This window comes from Diadema antillarum, unplaced genomic scaffold, assembly GCF_040938485.1.
Source record: "Diadema antillarum isolate AM-2024a unplaced genomic scaffold, OU_Dant_1.0 scf00000091, whole genome shotgun sequence".
Taxonomy (NCBI): domain Eukaryota; kingdom Metazoa; phylum Echinodermata; class Echinoidea; order Diadematoida; family Diadematidae; genus Diadema; species Diadema antillarum.
In genome coordinates this window covers 3,003,724-3,031,060 of record NW_027270980.1, presented here as the reverse complement: position 1 = coordinate 3,031,060, position 27,337 = coordinate 3,003,724, and the positions used below count along the sequence as shown (strand labels likewise).

General features: G+C 38.8%; 2 protein-coding genes across 2 annotated transcripts in view; both read right to left on the bottom strand.

The window, feature by feature from the left end:
• Positions 1–1,951: 1,951 nt before the first annotated feature.
• On the bottom strand, positions 1,952–13,506 carry LOC139718255 (glia maturation factor beta-like). Its single transcript, XM_071629741.1, has 6 exons — positions 13,360–13,506; positions 11,217–11,313; positions 10,565–10,614; positions 8,360–8,492; positions 7,172–7,245; positions 1,952–5,363 (listed from the first exon to the last, which is right to left on the bottom strand). Exons 1-6 carry the CDS (start codon positions 13,360–13,362, stop codon positions 5,292–5,294), a joined length of 429 nt encoding a protein of 142 aa, XP_071485842.1. The 5' UTR covers positions 13,363–13,506; the 3' UTR covers positions 1,952–5,291.
• A 9,158-nt stretch (positions 13,507–22,664) lies between these two features.
• LOC139718239 (adenylate cyclase type 10-like) overlaps positions 22,665–27,337 on the bottom strand; it is a 69,484-nt gene continuing 64,811 nt past the window's right edge. The window contains exons 34-35 of the mRNA XM_071629716.1: positions 23,989–24,187; positions 22,665–23,012 (exon numbers count right to left, since the gene is read on the bottom strand). Coding sequence (XP_071485817.1) covers positions 22,665–23,012; positions 23,989–24,187 — 547 coding nt within the window. The remainder of the gene's footprint in view (positions 23,013–23,988; positions 24,188–27,337) is intronic.

The window sequence follows — 27,337 nt, the reverse complement described above, 5'->3', positions numbered from 1 at the left end:
AGCTAGCTGGCTACCTGTGCAGACATAATTATATAGCGCCTCTTACGGCCGCCGCCTAGCACTAAACAAAGCGACCAACGAAGTGAGCAGTTGTATGAAAGTGTTTGTTTTTGTGTTTGCTCGATTCTGCTTTTGCAATACATGTACCGTTCTACTTTCTGGCAGTATAGTAAAGTTGTTATAGTTAATCTTTACTGAATGGGAAAATACCGCACGAGCATCGTTTTTCAAACTGTTCAGGGAACTGAACATTGCATAAACGTTGAGATCAAACAGATTCAGAAAATCATAATATATTATCTTCCAAGAATCAAATAATATGCACATAGGCCCTACACTTAAACATGAGAAAAGGTATTTTGCTGTCGAATATACTACTTTTTTGTTTTGTTCACTTGTTACTTACTTATTTGTAACCTGTTGTATCCCAATCGCAGCTCCCTGGAAGCGATACCAGGATGTAGATCATTCATGTGCCAATGAAAGGGTCAGTTTGTAAAGTTTGTGCTATCTCTCTATAAATGTCACATTTTCTCATGTAAAACAAAAGAGAGGAAAGTGTTTACGCAGTAAGTGTCCCCTTTTCTGCATTCCAATTATCTAATATCATTGTGAAATTAAAGACATAACGAAAGCGTTACACATGTCAGTTGATTAATGAATGAAGAAGATATTACGGATGTATAAGATAGCATTAGGCTGCAAATGAGTCTCTCACATACCTAGACCCCAGAAGAAAGTTTTACTAATAATGTAATCTACTTATGAATGATACACTAAATAACATGGAAATCAGAATGAACATGATCTGTTTAATCAAATGTAGAAGACTGACATCACAATATGCTGCAATAATGTTTGACTGCAAGATTTTTTGTTCTACTGTAATTCTCTCTCTCTCTCTTCCATAGGCCCTGAATGGCCCCTATTCATACATAACAAGTTGAAGAAACTATGGTCCATGTACCGTACTTGCTACATTCTTGCAGCTGACAGATATGTTTCACACTTGGGTCTTACAAAGACTGCAAACAATACATGTTGCTGTAGTTTTGAACTGCTTGATGAAATGGAGGCCATGCTAACAAGTCGGATTAAAAATGTTCACATGATGCCAGGTGTTCTGCTTTTACAGTATGTACTTTGATTGTGAGATTGTTGGTCTAACAAAGTGCAGGCAACTGAAACCACTTTCCAACTGTGGCAGTCATTGTTTGTAAGCATAAGATATATTCTTGTGATTATATTGTGTAGTACATTGTACGTGTATCTTTTAATCTAGGGCAGTATCACATTGTAAGGTAGGCATGTTTCTGAACATATGGTACATTCTTGCAATACCATTGATTGTGCAGTACATGCATGTGTATCTTTCAATCTAGGGCAGTGCAATGTATCACTTTGTAAGGTAGACAATAAATCTAACATCTCTCCATAATGGACACAGACTCGGTCATATATTTCTTCTATCAAACATCAATGTAGGTAAAACATGACCTATCTCATCAGCATTACACAACACTCTAATTATAAGTCATTGGGATTAGTTCCTACTTGTAAAGTAAGAGATGTGCTTGGCAGGAACATTATGGTGCTCTTTTGAAGTTGTCTATAACTAAGGGGCACTTTGTAGAAATATATTTTCTCAGATAGTCATCAATTTTAGCCAACACACAGTGTATAAACCATGCAAAGCAATCACGGACATGACAACTCATTCTGTGACAAATTACACAAGATAGGAGTAGATTTATAATCAGTGTTCATTTATTACATGTACAGAAGTTCATATAAAATCAATATTTACATGATTTTACACTAGTTTCTCTACAGTTATCTACAGTCCATGAAGAAATATTCGAGTGGACCATCAATGAAAGGAAGACTCCGGGAAAGAAAATATTTTGTGAAAGAGAGAGAGAGAGAGAAAAAAAAAACAGAGCTGTGTTATATGCTACTTAAATCATTGCATCTGATTGGCTGAGGGAAAATTTGTCAGATAAATTTGTCTGACCGAATGCTTAATGAAATCCCCCCTCCCCCTGGTATAATGATCATTCTAATTTCCATAAGTGTTAACAATTTGGAAATCAATCTCTCTTTGACATTTTCACAATTTTAATGTGCCTTTCCCCCTCTAAATTGCATAATATGATGACTGTGCTCTGAGTGAAGAAGGTTAATAGTAAATATTTCTGAGATAACATGTGTGCAATTATTAAAACAGCTTTCATTATGGGATTGATTAAAACAAATCATTGATCTTGTTTATACTTACAGAAGAATGACACATCATAGAGGGTTTTTTTTTCCATGTAACATTTGTTTTTTGTTTGAATTCTTAATAAAAAAAGCATATTGTGAAAACAATGGGGTAATTGAGATGCAAGTTTGCTTCTCAAAACTAAACAGATCTATTAGGTAGATGAGGATTGACTTACTCTTCAGAGCAAAGTTGTTGGAGATGTAAAAAAAAAATCAAATCTACTTCTCTATAAAAGGAAATAGGGACAATGACACAAGTTTTCTTAAAACAGGATATTAGTCTGAAACCATTATACGTGTACAGTCAACCTTGTTTAATTCGACCTTTCATAAGTCAAATAATCACTCAAGTCGAAGGTCTTTCCAAGTCATTTTCTCTTTATATTCTATTAATTTTAATCCCTCATATGTCAAATTTTCTTTAAATCGAAGCTTTTTTTTTCAAGTCCAAATAGATTCGACTTATGAAAAGCTGACTGTATATGTATTTACAGTATACAGATGCTAGACTCAGAAGAGAATTCTTTGACTCTGGAATTTCATTAGCACTATGCCACCAACTTTCAAGAATATACATTGAAGATGGAAAGATTTAGAAAAATTTCAATTGCACATGATTTGTTGAGATATAAACCTGACTTTGTTTGGCTGTATGTCAGTGGTGCAGCATATTTGACAGATGACTCTGCAACAAATCTTGATTACTTTAAACTTCATGGGATTGAAGAAGAAAATTCAGGTGTTATTACGTTAGGCACGAACAACCTTTTCACCAGTAATTAATTCAGCTATGAGGTAAATCATTCCTACTATGCCCACATCATATCGTAAGGCTAAAACATAGAGCCATTTAAATCACTGACACACCTGCCTCTTTGTCTTTGTACAAATGTATTTTGATATTTGGAATTCTAAATATATATACCACAAGTCTTCAATGCAGACATACTTGTGAGATTGAAAACTATGAAAGAATAAGATACTGCATGTGCATTTTCAGCACAGCACGTACAGTATACAGGTACAATGTACAACAATTTGATTGGTTATGGATTTCTACATGGAAAGATTGTGCCCAAAATATTTGAGACTTGTGTTTACACAAAAGTTATGGCAAAGTCAAGCTGTCTATAACATATATTTTGCTCTTGTAATAACTGTATAAACTGAAGTCTTGATTAATATTCTTATACAAATAACTCCACTCTGTCTTCCTTTTGCACTGTGCCTAAAGAATGCATGCCAGTTCTCTCAATAAAAGTACATTGTACTTTATCCCCTTACTTTGTGGCTGCCTTTTTGGAATCTGTATATACTTACATGTACTTACAAGAAAGTTACTCCCTACACACTACAAAAAACTTGATAAACAGAATAACTTCCTCTATAAAAAAAAGGTATATTGTATGTGTGTAGACTTTAATATCTATGGTGTACATGATAATTTATACACATATACATATATGTGTATCCTTTTTGTTTGTCAATTCACCGAGGAAAAACCAACTGTAAAGCCTTCTCAACAAGCAGGCAAAATGCACTGTTGACCAGCTTCTATAAAGATTCACTCATTAAACGTGAGTAACACAGATTTGACAAGTACTAGCAATATCACAGCAATCTAAACTATTCTGTCATGGCAAATTGCACTGTTTCAATAAAGATACATACCAAATAACTTAAGTTGTGCTTCAAACTGTTGGTACATAGTACCCATGAAAAAGGAAATCATAGTTAGATTTTTCAGATACAAACATGAAAGGACAAAACTTGATTTTGTTAGAGGAGGTCTTTGGATAATTTCCATGTCATGCCAATGGGGTGTAAGATAAATAACTTAATTTGTCTATATCTAATGGAACAAGGTTAGCCAAAGTCAATGTCAAAGTTTGGCAAACTAGTCCACCATACAGAAATTGTATAGCTTCAGTTTAGTTTAACTTCAGCTTAGTTTAACTTTATTTCCGGGAATCTGTTGGTAGCCCTACTAGCCCATGAAATACCATGGGAAGTTTGTTTTATATGACAATTACAATTATGGACTGTTATTACGGCCTGGAATTGGTCTTTGGAAGCAAAATATGTAAAGCTGTGGGAACTCGTTAAAAATAGCAACAAAAATCAGACCAAACATGAGCAACCCATAAAATGAAGGACCATAGATCATTACATTGTTATGGGAACAGAAATTACAACTTCAATCAACCAGTACATATTAAATTATCTATAGTCCTGCAGTAAGTCTTGAAGAAGAAAAAATATGAGAAACTAGAAAATGTGGCTATGAATAACCCATTGAAGACATAATGACCATAACAAATTGACCACTGCCGCAGTGGACATGTAAGGAACTTTAAACTGGAAGTGGTAAGATCTATGCAAGGGGAAAATTCTTGTAGTAACAAGCAAAATAACTTACATATTTACACTCATCAAAAAAAACAAACAAACAAACAAAAAGGCATGTGACATGCTTGATATTTGATAATAGAGACCAAAATATCACAACTATGGTCTGCAGTTATGGAAATTACTGACCGTACTGATGAAAAACATAGCTCTCACAGTGTACAAAAAAAAAAAAAAAAATCTATTGATCAATGACAGCACTCATATAGGTAGAGGTAGACACTGACATGGAACTGCAAACCCCTGACAAAAGTAATGTGGGGTGAAGACTGCCACCAAGTTGTGACAATCCCACGGAAAAAAGAAAAACACTAAACCCCTCCGGTTTAGATCTCAGTAAAAGTACATATAATCAAGATACGTGAGAGCATCCTCCGGTGCTGTTGGGCATATTCAGTGATTCAAATAACCGGTTGCTGCACGTCTGCATGTGGTCGCATCCGTCACACCTTGGTGTTAAATTACAGAATGGTGAAGCATCCGCAAAGCTAGAGCTCCTGTGCAAGTGGATGTGCCACACGGTGTTCTTGAGATCAGCTTTCCCATTGCTCTGGATTACAATCGCATTTCTTTTGTCAGAGGAGGAGGGATCGAGGAATGTCCGTAGGTGGCTCAATCTAACGGAAAAAGGCCAGCTTCTCCTTCAGCCATTCTTCTGTGAAATCCTCTTTGTCTCGCAGTTCCATCACCTAGGTGGATTGGAAACAACGCACATGGTGCAAATATGTTTTCATGAAATAAAAATAAAGTTAATCAAAAGTAGGTAGATATATAAGCATTGTTCCAAATATTGGGTAAAGTAGCACATTTATGGTTTGATTTTAAAAATTGCACTTAAAATAAAAAATAATTTGAAATCAACACCATGATGAAGAGGAGATCAAGCTTTACAACATGATACCAATAACTCAATACCCCCCCCCCTCCAAAAAAAAAAAAAAAATGCAATAACACACTTCTGGTTCTCAACTGATGATATATACACATGATATATCAGGGCTTGACTCTCATTTGTTTTTCTTTTGCTGGCCCTACATCTATTTTTAGTGACTTGTTGAGCCCTGTATATTAGCATAATATATTGTTTACCACACAAGAAAAACATATCATGCACTAACGGCAGGTAAATATATGTACATAACATCAGCACATTCATCTAAACAAAAACCCAACACCAACCAAAACTGCATTTTATGATATTCCTAGCAGTCAATTGCCCTTCAACAATTACTTTTACCTTGTGGCATTTTGACTCCAAATTCACACTAAGTTAGGTTTCAAAATAAAATCATGGGAATGCTCCTCCTCTTTCATTCCAATTTACACTGACTTTTTCTTCATCATCTCATTGCTCACGAAAGTAGATACAGAAGATACATGCCATTCTTGTAATGCAGGTTCTAAACAATGCAGGCAGCTAAAAATTGCATAAAAGTTTACTTACAAAACAGGGAATTTATGCCAATATCTTTTTTTTTTCCCTATACCACTCTTAAATTGCACAAAATTGATATTAAGGCTGTGTCACACCTTTCCGGGCAAGCCTCGCGTGCGACTTGCAAAGAACAATTTTTACTACCCGGAGGTCCCTGTAGATGATATGCACATGACAGTACTTGTACCTAGCACGTATCTCAACCATAGTTGCCCGGAGGTGCGCACGCTTATCTTTTTACCCGCAACCGTGTTTAGGCCTGTCACACCTTTCCGGGCAAGCTACTCGGGCTTGTTACGTGTAGGATTTTCTAGCATACCGGACATTCCTGAGGGCGGAAAAGGATTTGAGCGAGTCAGCGCATGTGTCTTACCTGCTGGACGCGTTCTACTTAAATTATACTTGTGAGTATACTGTGTGACCTTTGTACCAGTCGCGTGGGGGCTGACAACTCAGTGAAGGAATTCCTCTGATGGAATGGCTGAAATCCCACAGAATTTCATTATCTTGGCTGCATACGGGACTGCGAAGTACCTGCGTGGGAGTTGCCTGGGAAGTGCTGCCGCTGAGGGCCTCCTACTGGCGTTCTGCGTGTACCTCTCCAGGCATTCCCGCGACTCACCCGGAAAAAGTTTTGGTCATGCTCAAAACTTGGCTGCGGTTAAATCGGACTTGTGTGAGCACCTCCGGGCAACTACAGGCGAGATACGCGCTAGATACTGTCAGGTGCGGACCAACTGCGGAGAGCTCCGGAGTGTAAATATGTTTAACCGCAAGTCAAGCCGCAAAACTTCCCCAGGTACAGTATGACAAGGCATTAATGAAAATTGCAACAATTTTTGTTCGCCCGCTGAAAATCTTCTACGTGCTGGAAACTACCTCCTCGCCACAAGCCCTCGTAGCTTGCCCGGAACGGTGTGACACGGCCTTTAAGTTTGAGGTTCTTTCTGGGAGAACTTGTGCAATGTATTTACAGTTTGTCTTAATCGGATTTTGTCATGTTTGAATTTTAGTTGATCTGGAGATGTTCTGCTAGACAATTACACAAGTATACAAACGTACCTTTGTCACTTGTGTTTCCTTGACCAGTAGGTTTGCACTTCCACTGTACATCATAGCCATTTCAGGTTTGCATCCTGGGAAAAGACCAGAAACCATTAGAGGAAGATGTGAAAAAACAGAAACTGTAATCATAAAAATACAGAATCATTTTTTTCACTTTTCAAACTTAACTGGAAAAGCAGTTGGAGAGCACAGACCTCTCTGCCAACCAGCTCATTTCCACCCATGCATGCACGTTGAAATTTAATCTCATTTTCCAATGATAAAGGAGCCTTGTGTTAACCTCATCAATTTCATGGACAGCTGTGCGGTATGCACCTTGAGCAGAGTAAGCGCCCTAGTGTGCGTATGCAAACCACAAATATGCGCAGCTTGAACTCCCAAGTTCATTGACCCTATTTGCCAAAAGATTTTTTAAAAATCCATAATTTCACAAAAATTTCTGAATCACTACACAAATTTAATCACCTGTTCCTTGTGTCATTATCAATCATTTATTATTCTTTATTTTTGTAAGTTTCATCCAAATCCATTCATAACTTTCTCAGTTATTTTTCAAACAAACAAACAAGCAAACAGACAAACCAATAACATAAAAACACAACCTCTTTGGCAGAGGTAATAAGTAAGTGAGCACCACTAAAATTCCAAGTCAATTTTGATAACTGGAGAAACCTCAGACAAGCAGGACAATGATTCTTTGGTTGCAATCAATCCTAAAATTCCTTTAAAAATTTGCACAGTGTCAAACATTCGACAAATTACATGAATTAATATGACTTCAGTCCTCTGATTTGCATATGTGTAACACCACTTGGTAAAAATGTATGAAACTCAACATTTCCAGTTGTAACTATCTTGGGTTTGGCTTGATTTTCACATGACTTCCTCCATTCTGAACGTCTGATTATATCATATAGTATGAGATTCAATGTGAACACGGTTGGGAATTGCACTTCCAGCTTAGTGCTAAATTGAGAATCGTCCTGTTTTCCTTTTTTTGTTTTTTGTTTTTGTTTAACAGGTTAATTGTTCATCTTCATGTCATGATGTCAATCTATCATTGTTTGCATGCAACTTCCTGTGCAAACAGTGATTTATGTATTGAAATGTTGTGCATTCATTTCAGCAAGCACAAAACGTTTAATCAAATTTGCATCAAATCACATGCAAAAGAGTTCTCCTCACCTTGTGGTATGATGCGAATGAGGCAGAGTGGGTAGGATACCCTGCCATCGTCATGCTTTAGTACATAGCTGTACAATACGAATCTTGGCTGGTGACCTGGAAGTTCCTCCTGCAATTCGTCGGGCGTCATATCCTATATAATGACAACACATAACGGCAGAGCATTGAACTCTTTGACATTGTACACATATGAGTTACCAAACAAACAAATCTACACCTTAGAATTCAGCGCTAACATCGCAACTGGATAAGAGACTGGATGTAATTGTACTATAACTCATTGCAGCCACCATAAAAACATCTTGAAATCTTCCCTGCTGTTTAGCTGCTGCTGTGGTGGTTAAAGATGCATTGTAGTTATAACTGGGCCCTGCCATAAATCAATCTGATAAAAACAACTTCAGCAGCACATCCTCCACCCCCCCCCTCATCATAATGCACAATGTACTTCATTGCATGTGTGACCCCCCCCCCCCCAGTTACAACTGGGCCCTGCCATATGCGTCTGTACAAATTAATTCAATAATATACAATGTAGTTGCATTGATGCGATATTTGGCAACAATACAGTCAAATCTTGCCTATCTGTGAGTTAAACTAATAGCAGATGCAACCACTGCTACATGTACACTATACTTTCATTAGACCAAGGAGGTTCGAGAAATGGAGTCACAACAGTCTTATTTGCTTTGATCTCATGCTCGAAGCCGCCACTCAAAAATATTTGAAGTATGTGTCAAACTGGATCTGCCCCTCAGGTAGGAAGACAATAAATTCATGTATTCAAGACAAAGTTCACTGCATTTGAGTCGATATCTGAGAAACATTGGGGAACAACAAGAACAAACTAATTTAAAAGACAGACATGATTGCTAAACACTTTGCAAGTAATGGGTATATGTTATGACATGTGAGCATGACAGCTCAAACTTTCAATAACTGTCATTCCTTGGTCATTTACCCTCCTTCATCAAATGCCATAAATCAATCTGATAAAAACAACTTCAGCAGCACATCCTCCACTCCCCATCATAATGCACAATGTACTTCATTGCATGTGTGACCCCCCCCCCCCCCCCCCCCCCCCCCCCCCCCCCCCCCCCCCCCCCGGGTAAGGTTAAGGGTTAAAGTTTGGGTTAGGGTTAGGATTAGGTTCAAAATTAGGATTAGGGTTAGGGGAAGGGGAAGGGGAAGGGGAAGGGGAAGGAGTAATTGTCCAGAAGGTAATTGCCCTAGACCCTAAGTGTGTGCTTGGTTTAAGACTACATATTTGAGCATACTTGTACATCACTTTGAGAAAATGGTTACTAATGGTAGTGACATGGACAGTCACTACTTCATAGTATATAAAAAATATATACTTGAGAGAAATGACATACTAATCCAGCTCCCTCATCCCCCCCATCATTCTCACTGCATCTCCTTTCTTTTAAACCAGGGAGGTGGAAGACTCTTAACAGAATTTTAACAGACTCTGACGGAGGAATGCAAGCCATACCATTTCATCAGGTCTTGCAATTTGACCACCATGTCATTCCTGCATGAATTTTGGAAATTAGCACACTGCATTCAAGACAGAAATCTTCCAGGTGCACAGTGCCATGCCCAAGCAGAGCACACCCTTTAGAGCACATATAACTTTATGCGCAGCTTCAACTCCCAAGTTTATTGACCTATCTGCCAAATATAAAAACTCCTTCAAAAATTAAAAATCCCAATCTGCCAAAATATAAATAATCCTTCCACAATCCAAAACCATAAAAATTAAACAAATTTCATCATCTGCTCCTTTTGTCAATATCAACTTTTCCTGCAAATTCCATTCAAATCCGTTCACAACTTTTTGAGTAATTTTGCAAACACACAAACCCATGCCAATGAAAACATTACCTCCTTGGCGGAGGTTACAATGTTGACATTCAACCCATTGAGGAAGGACTGATTTTGCTACCACACGCATATTCCATAGACACCTGCCCGAGTATACTTGGGGCTCGTCCTCAATGGGTTTTCATGTCCCTAAGAACATATGATGCCTGTCTGAGAAAATAAACTTTGCCAAAAAGTGCCTGGTGAGAAAACCTAGCAAAATACCAAGGTAGTGGCACCCTCCATAATGCTTCTGACGATTTCAGTGCATTTACGCTGTATATAGGTGGCAGGCATGTGCAACACAGCAAAAAACACAAAAACAGTCTGCATTACCTCATACTCCTCATCAATAACAATCAAGAGCTTGGCTGCGTCGATCTTTACTGTCGGACAAAAGCAAAGAAATGGAAAAGAAATTGCAAGCAAGTAATGCACTATGAATGTCAGTGTGAAATTTTAAGCATATGACAGAAAAACTGGAAAACATGTACTGTAAAAGTGGTTTCTTTCGTGTACAGAAACTTTCGCGGTTTCCATCGGTGCTGACTTTTTCGCGTGTGTTTAAATTCGCGGTCAGTAATGATAGCATTGTAACAAGCGATGAGTTCAAAACATTTTCGCGTGATGTTAAATTCGCGGTTCAACCTCTAAGCACGAAAATAAAACCACCGCAAAAGAAACCACTTTTACAGTATACACACAGATTGTATTTCTCTTTGGACTAATGTGACTTGACATTAAAACAAAGAGACACAAGTATACAAATGCCAGGTTCATGCAAGGACATGATTTCGTCTATTTCCTTTAATTATTCCCCATTCATCGATTCATTAATTTTCTAAAAAGTGTTTCTTAGAATAGACTGTTCATCACATGTGTCCATTGCATCATGGTATAGATGATATGCTGAGTACATGTACTACACTGTTAGGAAAAATAGTGTTCATAAAAATGTGGTAGATTGTGAATCCATCAAGAAACTTACACACGACTGCTGCATTGTTTTTCTCCTTCCTGAAGCGAAACTTCTTTGCAATATCTTTCACAGACTGGTCCAACTCACATATTTTCATCTCGCTCGACTGTAAGGGGAAAATGGAGCAAAATTAGACATACAATGTAGGTAGCTAGACCCTGCCTAGGTCATGCTAAAGATCTTGATGTTCAAATGTAGATTCTACATGTGTAATAATTTACAAGGAATAATTTTCCAACTCAAGTTCGATTAGCAATATCAGCTAAAGAACATTATTACCCGCATCTGGCATCTGAGCTGTGGTTCTTCGAAACTGTATTCCCCTCGTCTATACGTGCGGGGTTACATGCCAGCTTGGAGAAGAGGAGCAAATTTTCCATATTCCCCGCTTTGACAAACGCCTATGGGATTTGCGTGTTAAAAATGAGGGAAATACAATGTATAGCATCCGGGCACTTAAGCCCCCAGTGAGGCATCTGAGCTGTGGTTCTTCGAAAATGTATTCCCCTAGTCTTCGACTTGGGCAATACAATTCTAGTTCAGGCAATAAATGTCATATCCCCCTCAAGGCTAGTCCATATTATATTAATATTTCAAATGGTATCCTACAGTATACACTTTGATGGAAGGAAACTACACAAAAGATAGTTTGTGTAGCAGTGGTATGAAAAATGCATAGCAAATTCAATTGCCCTGTGATACCAGGAAAATTATTCCCTGAATTACCAATAAATGCTATCACTCAGTAGGCCTCGTATAATATACTTTCTACATCAGTGTCAAGTCCATAGGTCACCCTTCAACTAACTTCAAGTTCAATATTCTATTGCATATAAGATATGGAAATTATTTTTAACTTGGTTATACACTGCACTCTATAAATTCACAGTGCCTTGTGTGTCTAAAAAAAATTAAAAAAACATATTTCAGTTAGCACATGTATGCTTCATCAACCAATTCATTTATTTTTCTGTTTCGAAGTCTTAAAATGTCACACACTGACTAAATACACAGCCCAGTCGCTAGCTGTAAGTGTAAGTTTATTCGCACAGCGTATTAACACAATAACAGCATCTGGTCGGGCTACACAATTACATGCACTATAGAGCACTATATAGGGCCTAACGTTCCCATTGGTTTAGCTCTACGTCATCAATGACAAATATATATGGTGTTCCGTCTATCCTGGGTTTTAGGGGTGTAAATTATTTTGGACTTCTAACTTCAGCACAGGCATAGATACGGACTATGGAAAGCCAAATAGGAATAGGGTTAGGGTTAGGGTTAGGGTTATAGGGCAGGGATGCCAAGTTCAAAAAAAAATTTATGAGTGAGATTTTCATGACTCGGCATCTCGGCATGCGAATGTGCGCTCGAGCGAGGGTGTAGGAGGGCTTTTTTCCCCCTGTGGCCTCCCGCGGTAGGGAGCTTTTTCAATTTTTAGCTCTTAATGGTGCGATCAGGTGCATACTTAAGTGACTATTTTTTACTTATTTTGGAAGACAAAAGGGAAATATACCTTCATTTGCAACTATCACTTAAATCTTTTGAGCTATGCTCATTATTTATAGGCCCAAGTTGCAGACTTGGCCCGATGCGTGAGAAAAATGGGTGCCATGGGTGCCATGCGTGAGATCGTGAGATGGCCCTTAAATGCTTGAGTCTCACGTGTGAGACTTGGTAGCTCTGATAGGGTTAGGTTAGGGTTAGGGTTAGGGTTAGGGTGAAACCATTTTGGCTTTCCCTAGTCCGTATCTAGACTATGCCTGCAGGCTGTGCTGAAGTGAAGTTAGAAGCCCAAAATAATAGACCCCTAGCAAAGTTAAAACCCAGGATAGCCGGTGTTCCATCATTCAAATCAAATCTATCACAGTTAAGATGATTTCATAATGTTAATGATATACAATAATTAGGCATAACCCTGACTGTTACATAATACATGTAAATTATTGTTAAAATCATGACTGCACGATCCGGCCGCTGGCACCCCTACGTACTAGAGACAGAGTCTAGATCTAGTAGTAGTACTAACGTTACCTGGAACTAGAAACTGTGCTACCAAATAAAAAAAAATAATAATAAATAAAAAAAATAAATAAATCGACCGACCGGCTTCGCTTAGATTTATAATTATTTATGGGCTATGGCTTACCATGATTGAAATTTACACACTTCCCTGGCTGTTTATACGACTCTTGTGCTGATTTCACAGTCTTCTACCGAGCCTTAGGTTGATAATTCCGTGAGGGCGGAGAAGGTAGTCTACTCGGCTCAGCTCAGTATACAATCGTGTCTGTAGTCGCCGACGACCATGCATATAATGCATAGACGTAGACACACCAAGCCTGCGCTGCGACGCCCACATGCACTGTGTGTACAATGAGCATAGCACCCCGGAAATGCAGGATCGACTCCACACAACAACAGGGAGCATGTATAGCCTAACTTTCAGACTGATATGACTGATAATAATTATCCTCTAAAACAGTTTAGAGCGAACCACAAGATGGTTTCACGGTATACTTTAACCTGTCCTGGCCATGATATTATGTGGAAGTTCCGCATGCATTATTTTTTATTTAAAAAGAGTTCCCTGAACCATTACTTGTAGACATCTTATCTCAAAGATCTGATTTCTCTCCGCTCCTCCACTTCAACCCTTTCACCGGATGGTACAGTATGGGTGGAGATGAGAATTGGGCTTTTTTTATTTATTTATTATTACTTTTTTTTTTGCCAGATACCAAGAAAACACTTATGAAATAGTAGGAAAGAGCATACCATTCTGAAGGCAATTCAAAGTTTGTTTGATGATAATAGGGTGTGGAATGGCTGAAACTTCCAAAAACAAAGTAAAACAAAGCGATCGTATAAATAAAAGTTGGGTCCCACATTTTATTAGGATCGCTCTGTTTTGTATCTCAGCCATTTCAAAACCAATTTTCATCAAATAAACATTGAATTTCTCATGGAATTACATACTTTTTCATATTTCTTAAGAGGTTTCTCATGATCTCACCGAAATTGTTAGAAACTTGAAGTTAGGTATCAACTACTTTGCATGATTGTTCTAATAAACCATGCATTATCAATCAAAAAATCAAAAACCAAAAATGTATATTCGATCCCTTTAATCCCCTCACCTTTAAGAGCCTGTACTCCCGTTGTGGTGATAGGGCTTTTCCTGTCATTTTCCATCTCTTTGGAGCAAACTCCCTCTTCATATTCGAAATGCTGAAAGTGTAGATAAGTTAAAATTATTGCTTAAAACTTATCTATCTACTCAATCCTCGATTTTGTTGTTGTTGTTGTTGTTATTTATGTTGGGATGTACGTCATGATTAAATTATAACGCTGTATTTTAATTCAATATGTTTCCGTATTAAAATGGATTACGTTTATTATATACCCAACGTCGGTATTAAGCGCTATAGGTCCTATAAGTGTTATATATTATTATCATTATTATATGCTGATGGAAAGGATAATTATGCTGTATTTATCAAACTAATTATGTATCGCAGATGTTGAATAACTTTGTTCTTAATTTTTTCTGCACCCACTCATAAGTCATATAGTGCTCCCCCCCCAAAAAAAAAAAATATCTTTTTGCCTTTCGTGATGACATTGTCATCAGCAGTGAAGTCAGCTAGAATTATAAAGCTTCAAACAATACACGAATAATGTTATGAGTATACTAATGCATTATAAACCTGCTTGAATGGCAAGAGCGGTCTCACAGAACTACACGCTGCATGATAGGAGTATTTTGTTTTGCTTTTGTTTTGTTTTTAATTGGATTGAGACGTGTATATCATGTAATATTATTGGGTCTATCGAGAAAAGGTGACGAATTGAAAATGTTGTGAAATCTGTCTTTTCATTATGAGCAGATAGTCAGAGCCAACGAGTTTTACTATCCTCGCAGTTTTATGATTATGAGAAAGAAAGATGAGCTGAAGACTTTTTTTTTTTTTTTTTTGCTTGTCAGCTGAAGAAACCCGAAATTGGAAGGGGAGAGATGAGCTGAAGACCTTTTTTTTTTTTTTTTTTTGTTAGCTCATGAAATCCGGAAGTGCCCCCCGCCCACTTTTGAAAACGCTCCGCCGGCCCCTATAGTGAACCTGGTTATGATAGGGGACATAATACCAGGTTTAAACCCATCCCAAAAATAAATAAACTTCAAAAGAAAGAGAAAAATATTTCCTACAGAATGCTAAGCATCCCCTTTCATAGATTCAATGTCATGTTTCTCGATAACTGAACGTCCTTTGATACGTGTAACCATTCCTATACAGTTTCAACTCACCTACTGACATACGTTCATCGAGTAGCATGTACATTATGTCCTAGTATTAGATAAGGTCTTCTTTTTCTTTTCTTTTTTTAACCCGAATTCAGTTTGTAAGAACGGTGGCTCAGAACATGCTGAGTGTGTCTGGCGCCCATGCAGTAGTTTCAGGTATTGATATATTCCTATTCGGAACTCAGTAATTAGGCAATAAGTCCTTTATTATTTTCCAGGGTTTACAACTCTTCTTCCAAATTGTGAATACCATCCCATCCTATGGCCAGAGTGTGCTGATTACGCAATGATTCTTCCTTGCACAGCAATAATTCGTATCCTATGGAACACAGGGGCCGCGGGACATTCCTTGAAGGTGGGGGTGGGAGGGGCTGTGGATTGGTTACTATATCTGTCAAGTTTGTAGAAAATTGGACCATGCGTGTTTAACAAAGAAGATCAGAATCTAAAAGCTGCCCCCTCCCCCATTCGATCTCAGCCCCTGATGGCATCAAAGACAAACTGGAAAGTACACACCCATTATCATATTTACTCAAAGCGTTTTATGAAAGGTGTTCCCCCCCTTTTTTTTTTGGGGGGGGGGGGTATTCTCTAAAGGGGAAGGGCATGGTGTTCATTTTGCATAGTTAATACATTCTATCACTGTAGCGAATGTGTATACCTGCGAAGTTTGTTGACAAATTTGACCATGCATCTTCAAGAGTATATACCCCCGATCCCATTTAACGAGGCACCCGTGGATCCGAAATGAACAAACAGTAAAACTGCATTTAGAATCGTATCGTTTAAGCTTTATCATTCTCCTGGTATAGAAACGGATTTATCATTTTTATTTTATTCTTTAGAACATCGCAGATTTTCCAATTTTGGGGTCCTGAGATGGGATCCCTGCGAGGCCCCTAAGTGGGGAATCATGATGCCTTTTTACAACTATGAACATTATTCTATCACCCTATATACAGCAATAATGCCTGACAAGTTTGGTCTAAATTTGACCATGTGAAAATTTTCAGGAAGACGATGAAAATGTGAAATTTTGCTCCCAAGTTGCCCCCTCCCCCACACTTGTTCACTTGCAGTGCTCCGGGTTGAGGGGGTATACTCCCGGACCCGCTGGTGGTGGGGGGGGGGGGGGGGGGGAGGGGGTCGACAACTTAAAACTACAGTCGCCAATGTGCTTCCTCATACTATATGATTGAAATTAGCTGTAATTATCATTTCTGGTTCCAGAGAAGATTTTAAAGACTCCTTATGATGGTGGGGTGGGGTGGGGGCAGGTTGCTCATGGTGCTCATTTGAACAGATTGAGATTCCGTTACCCTAGGGATGCTACTTACAATTATGGGGAAATCCTTATGGTATTTTCAAGGATTATACGGAAAATGTAAGAAAAAAGTTGACGTATGATTGACGAGGCACCGACGCACGACGGACGACATACGACGCATGCCGGACGATGAATGTTCGGCATTACCTCACTTGAGGCTCACTTTGGCTCAGGTGAGCTAAAAAGGACGGATCATTAGCGCCGTGCAAATACCATCCTCTATATAGTTATAATAATTTTATAAAATGGGTTCAAGAATGTAGCTAATTGGAAGCGCTGAAATGAGTCACGTGTGCATGCATTAATTTCTCACTAACATGCACGGCCTGACGTCACAATGTTTACACTAGCGGTGCGCACTCAATCAGTTGTTACAAGTGCGTCGCGCGCTACTATACGCGCTGTCAATCCTGTAAACAACTTCTAGTTCGGGCTGCCGGCCGGCCTTTCTTGTGTGCATAACATGTGTGGCGTACGTATACTCTTATACGTACAGTACTTATATGTGCGGGATTTCCGAGTGCGACGTGCGTAAATGTTTGGGACGAACATCTTCGGACATCTTGACTCTTGAGCGAGTGCTACATGTAGCTGACTGGTATTGACCCACAAAGGTACGTGAAAAATGCTGTTAGTTTTCGACCCATTTTATAAAACAAATGATGCACAGGATTATTTCGTGGCGTTAGTGGAGATGCAGCTCACTCTTGGGTATTTACAATGTAGTGCAACATGCACTCGGCTTCGCCTCGTGCATGTTTCACAATTGTAAATACCCTCGAGTGCGCTTTATACATCTCCACTAACGCACTCTATCCTGTGTATCATTTGTATAATATTGCATGTCGAGATTGGAATTCACCACATCAAGTAAGCTCGTCGGAAAATTGCGATGGCCGTTGGTGAAAGGAAACGAAACTATCCAAGCGGGTTTAAGAATACCAATCTACCACGTGAAACCCATAAGGGAGTTTCTCCCCCATAGTTCTTATGACCTTAATGTGTTTAATGCAGGAAAAGGATGGTCTGCATGTGTGTATTAATGACGGATATACAAGTATATCATAATGTCTGTGTGACCACAAGCATAGTAACAGTTGGTTTTGATCGGGTTCATATCTGATATGTCTTGTGTTGTGCATGTTGTGTATGGATTTTGACCGTTATTTTCTATTACTATTGCTAATTGCTATTGCTATATAGTAAAGAGAGTTTCTCACTTCCTTATGTTACATTCCAGTTGACTGTAACTGTTTTATTTGTTTGATTATATACTATAGGATCTCTGAAAATCGAATATATACAGAAATAAAATCAGGAATAAAATGGTCAGAGTCGAGGGATTTTCGATCTCATGAACACAAGCAGCCCTATTAACAAATAGCTTTAGAAGTTCGTTCAGTCAATAAAAGGACAACAAAAGACGAACGGCCTACTTTACAGAAGTTCCTCGCTAGAGACAGAATGCGAAACACACGTGAGCATTTGAACGATTCTAGACAAACTTAGTCTGCGAACAATCTTTCGAGGTTGTATTTGAATAATTTAATACGGAACCATTGAAAGAAAACAGAGACAATTATCATGAAATTCCAGTATAAAATTCTGAACCACTACCACAATTAATATAATATGCTCTGGCTTTGCTACATGACAATATGTACATATATCTAAAATTCTATTTCCTCTCTTCTCTACAATACAATGTACAAGTTTCGATCATATCGAAATAAAAACAGACAGAATGACACCAAGTGTGATGAGTTTCATCAGACGTACAGTAAATGTAAACATGGTAAAGGCAAGTAAAGCATATAACAACATCAAGATTTGTTTGTGTTTTTTTTAACTGGCGTTTATTTCTCTCGTAGAGAAATAATGAGTGCTTATAGTATCATAGTAACGATACAGAGTAAAACCTCTTTCCCAACAATCAAACGCTAAACGAACAAATTGAACAGCCTCGTTTCACAATCCATATTGTGTTACAAAATGCATTATGATTAGGCATGCCGTTTGTATTGATGAGGATGATTACGGTAATGAATTGAATTGAATTGAATTGAATGGAATTGAATCGAATCGAATTGAAATGAATTAAATTCAACTGAATTGATTTGCATTGAATTGAATATAATGAATTGATTTGAATTGCATTCGAGTTTTGCGAGGAGTTTCTTTCTCTGCAGATCTAGTGCCAGCATCATATTGCTGCACACTGTTAAATGCCTATCCCAAGAGATGAACACCATCGAATAATAATGATGATAATAATAACTAGACATATCGCTACGGCTACTGATATGCCTCCGCCATAATGCATGGTTCTCCTAATAGGTCTATAGTACAATGTCTTGACAATGTGTGATGACAGTTTCACACAACTGGCAAAATATTAAAAGGACAGGTTTGACACAAATGTGCTGAATGTTCACTTTCCTAGAACTAGGTTCAATTGGATGAATGATTAAAATGTCAGAGTGCAGGTATTTGGGGAACTGATGATTTTTACTTGACTTTTGACCCTTTTATAAGTTTATGCATTGAGTAATTTTCAAGGTATTGAGGAAAAGTATAATTTCAGTATCAAATGGGAAAATAGCATTATCTAAACCTGGCCTTTGACCTTTGACCTCACAGTTCCAAAGAGAATCACTGTTAGGTTGAACATGCATAAATATGTAAGTTTCATGATGATACCTGGAGTTACTTTCGAGATATGGAGGAAAAAGTGCAATTTAGCACTTTCACTTGACCTTTGACCTTTGACCTTTGACCTTTTGGCAAGAAACTTCCCCAAAAATATATATTGGGTAATACATGCCATACATCAAGTTTAAAAAAAAAAAAAACCTTCAGGCATATTGCATTCTAAGGAAAGTAGTGATATTTTGAGGAGTTGACCTTGACCTTTGACCCCCTGACCTTTGACCCACGACCCCAACTTCCCTAGATAATCACTGCCCATCAGTACAAGCATATATACTAAGTTCCATGAAGATACCTTGAACCATTTGCGAGATATGGAGAAAAACATGAAATTTCAATTTTTTTTTCACAAAATAACCTGTGACCTTTAACCTTTGACCCTGTGACCCTAAAATCCACACAAAGTATTATCCCCCAAGGATATACCCTCATACCAAGTTTGATGTAAAACCACCACACGGTTCTTGAGATATCGACAAAAACAAGACGGGACGGACGGACGTACGGACGGACGTACGGACGGACGTACGGACGTACGGACGTACGGACGTACGGACGGACGGACGGACGGACGACCCGAAAACATAATGCCTCCGGCCACTTCGTTGCGGAGGCATAATAAAATGCATATCAACGACAAAACAAGTTGTATTATCATCACGTACCTTTTCTTCATCTGGGCTTACATCACATAGAAATGCAATTACCCGCCTCCCATGCCACGTACTTTAAACATAGAGAGTGGAGGTTCCGCGTATTTAAAGAGGACAGGTAATATACCGACTATACATCCAAGGCTATCTTTGAATGGAAAACTGACAGCAGCACGTCACAATAGTGTCAACTATGACAATGATCAGTGAACTCAGTTTACCTAGATGACGTCGGAAGACGTCATCTTGTTGCCATTGCGTGCAGGCCTATAAAGACCATTTTATTCGAGATGGTCGTGGATATGAAAACGTGTAGTAGCCTTGTTTCATTTAAAAAGCAAATCTTAAAACGCATAATAGATTGGGTAGCGATTATCTTGCGATCTCGGCTTTGCTGTAGTTACCTTATATCTAATGCACACAATTCCGACTGACGCACTCAGACCTGTGCGTCATATGTATACTGTACAATGTACTTTTTTGTCTCTTCCAAATGTCATTATATCCAATTATCACAAACAGCTGAACAGTATATTAACCGAGGTACTGATCAAACACACATAAGACATCATAACAACACAGCTGTCTCGTTCAGTCTTATGCGACTTGTGATAAGTGGTTCCTTGCAGAGAGACAGTTGACTCCACATTGACATTGCAATTTGCAAATCATCGCGAATGCAAATACGGGGAGGGGGGCGGAGGATAAGAAATAACAGATCTACTGTTGATTTCACATAGTCACTAATGATAATGACAACAATAACAACAACAGTAACGATAAATAACATTTATATAGCGCTTAATACAGATGTTTCATAAGCGCATTAATACAGAATAGAAATAATGAATAAATAAATGAGATATCATGACAAGGTCAAAGAAAGAAATAGCACTTAGGTCACAAATCAATCTCTTTAATGCCAAGGCAACTTTATCAGGTGATAAACATTAAAAAGAAAAGAACAGTGAATACTCTGACTTTCTGTATACCCGCAAATGATGTGAACGAAAACGGAAGAAATAGAGGCATTAGCTATATATCCCCTCGGTTTCTTTCTCATGGGCGAAGGCAGATGCTTTCTGCGACGTTCCAGAGGAACGGAGGTACTCATTTTCCTGTATGCCGCCTATAACACAGACAAACGAACAGATAAAAAAAAAAAAAAACAAACAACAAACCGGCAACAAAGTCTGGCCCTTTCCCCGTCGGAAGGCACGCTATCTATGTCGTCGCTTTCACTCCAAACCTCCTTTTATTAGGATTAGATGGGTATCTATTGACAAGGGAGGGTCAATGTAGATGACAATGGTCATTTCAATTGGGAAATTACACTGAACACCCACACACACCCACACACACACAAACACGCACACAAAACCAAACAAACATATAAACAACAGTAAAACAAATGTAAGTCATCAGAATGAAGACATCACGCTCATTACACTGGAACAGCTAAGGTTGGACATGGACTATTACAGACATGACAGCGGCCAATCACATGACGCTGTATAAGGATTGTTTTTTTCGTTTTTTTCTTCCTTAGACAAGGTGACGATAAAACTTGCTCTAGTAACAACTGTAAAGAATGTAAAGCTGCATTTGCAGAACGTTTGAAAAGTGATAAAAAGCACATTTAAAATGTCATCTATGATGTCATGGCAGAAATCTACTTGCGAAACGATTCAGAAGGCATAAAATGAACATTACCAAAGAAGATAAGCTGAAACATCAGAACAGCAGTTTTACTAGAGTCATACATGTCAGAAATGCAGCATATTTGTACAGCGGTTAAATGGGAAGATTTAACAGAAATGATATCCACTTATATTGAATAATCTTTATAATAAGATAACAGTATTCATTTTACGGGTACAGGACTGTAAACAAAATTCGTTTCTACAAGCGTTTCATTCGCTGTTCTGAATCTAAAAACGTTACCTGTAAATAAAAGAACTAATCAGTATGATTTGATCAATACTGCAAACTATTTACACTCTTAAAAAGGAAGGACGCAATACCGTAGTAACTAACTAATCAAGACTACAAGTCCTACGAAAGTCCAATCAGGCGCACAATACACACACATGGTGGTGAACACGCATAACTTGCTCTAACAACTGAATAATGCTTTCTTAAATGAAGCGGAGAAAAAGACCAAGTTAGTATAGCATGCTGCCAAGTAACAAGACATTATATTCATAACTACTTTACGGTCTCTCTCTCTCTCTGTTAGAGCAAATCTGATCGAGCGACATGTTTGCTTTAAAAGAAACGATTTGGTCACTTTAAACGCCACGAACACCGTTCGGTGATCAGATGTCGTGCTACAGCCAGCTGATGCCTGCCTTCTGTTAATCCCTTGCAATTTGTATCATACTCGCACGAGCTTAGATACAAAAATGATTAAATCTGAGTAATCTAAAAGCTACTGTCGAGTGTGTGATAAGCACCATCGTTTACTCTGTCGGCTGTCGCGGCAAGGGCAGAAGAAACTTGACGACCTCGACCTCAGACGCTTGCCCGCCGCTGTAGCGGCTCGCGGCGTCCGTGGACCTGGCCAACCACGCCCCTTCCTGGTTCTTGAGCGTGTCCCCGGACGGGTCGGCCCAGGATTCCCAACTCTGCTGCGCCCATCGCTTCTCCATCAGGTTGCCGGTTCTGTCGCAGACCTTGATGCATTTGGTCAGCAGCTTTCTGGCCTGGCGGCTGTTCCCCTGCAGGACGTGGTAGTAGGCTCTCAGGTGCAGGAGCCTCGGCAGGAAGACTGGGAACCGCTGGACCTCCACTTTGAGGCGATCCAGGACCTGAACGCAAGACAAGAGCATCGCTGTCAGTGATCACTTGCAGGGGAATGATAGCCACATAAATATGCGAATTGAGTGAATGCATCAATATTAGTAGAATACCTCTAGATAGAAAGTACAGCAGTTCTTGACGTCACAGCAGGACAACACGAATGTAAGAAAATTCCTCAAAAGTTTATTTGTTATGAAAAATACACACGTCCTCGACATGTTGCTAACACGTGTTAAGGGTAACATTATTCCCCCTGCTTTTTGAAAGAGGTAAGTCAAGAGCTCTTTCGTTATACTAAAAAATGAAAATATGTTGAATTCACTTCACATTTTCTCCATATTACTGTTCTATATTTAATTAATTCATAGCTTTTGAATGGATTGTCCAATTTTCTTTAAAGTTCACTAAAGTGTCTTGATTTTGCTGCATTCACTCAATCCACAAATATATGTAATTGGGTATCATACCCCTTTGAACCCATGTCCTCATCAAACACAAGTTGACCCCGAATCATATTCGACGATATTTCCCCGGGATACTTTCCCAGGATTATGAATAAATGAATGAATAGAAAAGTGAATTGATAAATGAATAAAAGAATAAATACGGTGGTACATCTACTTAAGTTTATCGATGAGCCTGAGGAAATGGCGACATCGGGGTTGAGACATAGCACACTATGTTACGATGCCTTTTTTTATGACAAGTGAGAGGAAATAGGGAGAGTTTAGATTGCAAAAAACTGAAAATAATTAAGGCACACTGAAATTGAAGCAAGTTAATTGTCACTACTATCACTGGATTCCCTTTTTATCGCACCTAACATAATAACCTATATGCAACACATAATGACAGTGAAAATTATTGTGCAGACTGATAATTTCATCATGTGCAAGCATAGCCGTACTGAGGAGTACATAGATTATAGACTCCTGTAACTCTAGTAATTGTCATCAGCACTGACCAACTGACAATCATTCTCACTTCTTTCGCCTGTGACCGCGACCGCTCCCTCGTGTTCTGGTAGGCGTTCTTGAGGCAGTTGAAGTAATTAACCAGGTGGCACTCCGCCAGCTTGGTCAGACCCTGGATGGAGTAGAAACATGACTTGTTGACCGGCATGACTACTTCCAGCGAGGACAGCCACTCGCAGGACGACTCAAAGCGACCGAGACGCGCGTACCTGGGAGATTATAACAGGTGTTTTGGGGTTGAACACACATGTATACCTTTTAACTGATATGTGACAAAATATGTAAGCATGTTTTATCCGTGAGACCAAATGATGTATTTTCTTTCCTATTCTTTGTATCGCTGAGATTTTTTTTCCCCAAAAAATTCTTACCATGATGGGCAGGCCTTGTGCAAACACCATGCAGATGCTCAAGACATGTAAGCCTACACACAGAGAAATTAGGGTTCTATTAGGGTTCTTATTTTCACCCTACGAGCAAATCTAACTACGTGGCACCTTATAGGGTTCGGGATGGATGTAGGGGTGCAAATCCGAACCCTAAAGGGAGCCAAGTCTTAAGGGTTCGAATTTGGAACCATTCCATAGTCTTTCCCGAAAGCTGACATGTGGGTGTTGAATGGTGTTTGCTTAAAATGCCACACTATTTTTGGATATTATCGTATATTTTTATTTGAAAATATAACTACACGTTGTTAAAGATTAACAGTGTCATCAGTAATACTGTACTCAAAAAATTACTACTTGAATTAAACATTTGTTTTTTCTTCTCGCACCGGGATCAAGAATATCATTTCAATGACGTTATCATAGAGAGAAAGCAAACGAGTACAAGTACACGTATTATGCGTGCACGCGTGGACCGTTGAGCACTTGGTCAATGGCAAAGCTAAAATTGCATGCGCACGCCACGCCGTAGGTCGCGCGGTATACGTACGTGCATACTACTGAAGTTCCTCGTTTGGAACGGACAGACGACCGTGAGGTTGGGGTGATGAATTAATCTTTTTGATGAGCCAAACGTTGTGAGTAGATAATTGTACTGTAATTCCGTTGAAAATATTTCACAGTAATCGATGATGATATGTGTGAATTATGCTCATAGAATGCTGAGTGGTGAAAACTGATGCGAAAGAGTTGTATCGAGGTACATGTGTACTAACATGTCAGAAGTGCGATCTACCTACAGTAAAGCATAGCGAATAAGTCAATGAAAGTGCACGGTAATACGGAAAGCCTCAACCAAGGTACTAACTACGACCAACAGCCCCAAACGCATAGCGTAATTACGCTATGCGCATGGGGCTGCTGGACGCAGTTACCAAGGTATGTACGTAAATAGGTGACCGGATATAGTCGCATCATTTTCGTTAATGGGAATTATTACGTTTGAGCCGAGTTGAGGCTCAGTTGGATATTGGTTTCTGTGAAGTTGACAGAAAGAACGATGTATGCATGTATGGTGTGCCTAATGAAGAAAAATAGTGTTCCTGGTTCATTTAGGAGAATTTAAGACTTGTATGAAGATTGAAGTCAGAAAATTTAGGTTGGCCTTAACTCCTTGTTGTCTATCAATGAAACTAGAATGTGTGTTATAAATTAGCAGTGCCATAGTCACAGAGCATAAGCAATGATACACGATATGTGAATTTAGATAATATCCACTGGAGCAGTTGCATGTGCTAGACATGACATAAAATAAGTCACACAAACAAGGTATGTAATGTAAACGGTAAATCACTTCAGAAGTACAACCACTTGATCCCATACTTTAGCAGGTAGATACATGTAGGCCTATTCCAATATTGATTGTATGTTGAACTTTGTTTTATTCAATTACAGGTTGAACCTTGCTGATCCATGCTGATGCATGGTGTTAGCTTGGTCTCATACTGGGCCAAAGGGACCTGTGTTTGATTGATTATTTATCATCGAGTTCACTATGCATCAAGTTCACTAATGGTCTTCAGGATGAGTGATGCAGGTCAACCTCGAGAGACTGGTGAGCCATACAGGATGCCAGAGCTGGAGATGGAAGATGTTCAGGATGTCAATCCTGGTTCCTCGTTGAGTCAGTGTGGAAGCCATGCCAGTTCTTCTGAGAGTGATGGCCTGAAGTGCATACTATTTGGCAGCTGAAGCAGCTGCTATAGAAACGCATCAAAAACTAGAGCTCGAGGAGTTTCGACTTATGCAGCGTAAGATGAGATTAGCTATGAGACCAAGCTGCAGGTTGCTGAAGCAGAGGAGCAGATATACCTTGACTACGAGAACAAGAAGTTGGGAGTCGGCTTTCCTGTGAAAGCAGAGGATGAAACCTTGCTGTATCCAACTGAATGCGCCAACCAACCAGTACACACGAGTACACCGATTTCCCTGACTAGAGAAGTAGCAAAAAAGTTATTTTCAATTTTTTTTTGACTTTTAGCAGATATAGTCCAAAAGCCAATAAGATCATCAGCATCATGTAGTATCCCTGAACCAGGTTTGATGAAAGCCCATCAATTTTTCCGTAGATACATCCGTACAGACCGGGAGACAGACAGGCAACCAGAAAACATATGCCTCCGGCACCATTCAGGGCGGAGGCATAATAATGAGACTCCTATAATATGTCATGTATGTTTAAACCACATAAAATTTGAGACGGGTCACATTGAATCTCCCCCCTCCCCCCCCCCCCCCCATTAGAATTGCTAAACACCACGGCTCTAGAAACATCTTTCCATTTTAATCCAGAAAGTAATCAACTCCCTGTTTTTAGCCGAGGGTGAGCATGAAGCCACTCCATGAAATGAAGATTAGCATTTTTTCTTTTGCAAAATGTATGTGAAAATGTTTAATTTCATAGATAATGATAACTATTTATTCTGTCTTTTAAACTGTTGTCAGGTTATTCCCTTTCTTAGAATGCAGTGGCCTTGAATATTTACAAGAATACTCTAAAGAAATATATAATAGAAAAATACAAGAGAACGAACTTAAGAGAACTTGACTTCTATTCACTTTTATCTTCTTTTTTTGGGGGGGGGGAGGGTGGATTATGGATGAAAATATGAATCTGCTAATGGATATAAAATACTCAAAGTATGCTTTCCATTATATTTCATACTACATGGGGTTAGTTTGTATTGTTCATATTTTAGATATTTCTTCACCATCGATAGCCTCAGTGCTTCAACAACACCTGCACACTTTGAATTGATTGTTTAAGTAGAGAACAAACAAAAAATAAGTCGCCTGATGTTTTTTGTAGTAGACAGCCACACAATGTATGTCAATTTTGGGCAATCTCTGGCAATGCAATGTCATAAGTGGAGTAGCTTTGTGACACTTGACAAAAGCATGATTTTCTCACAA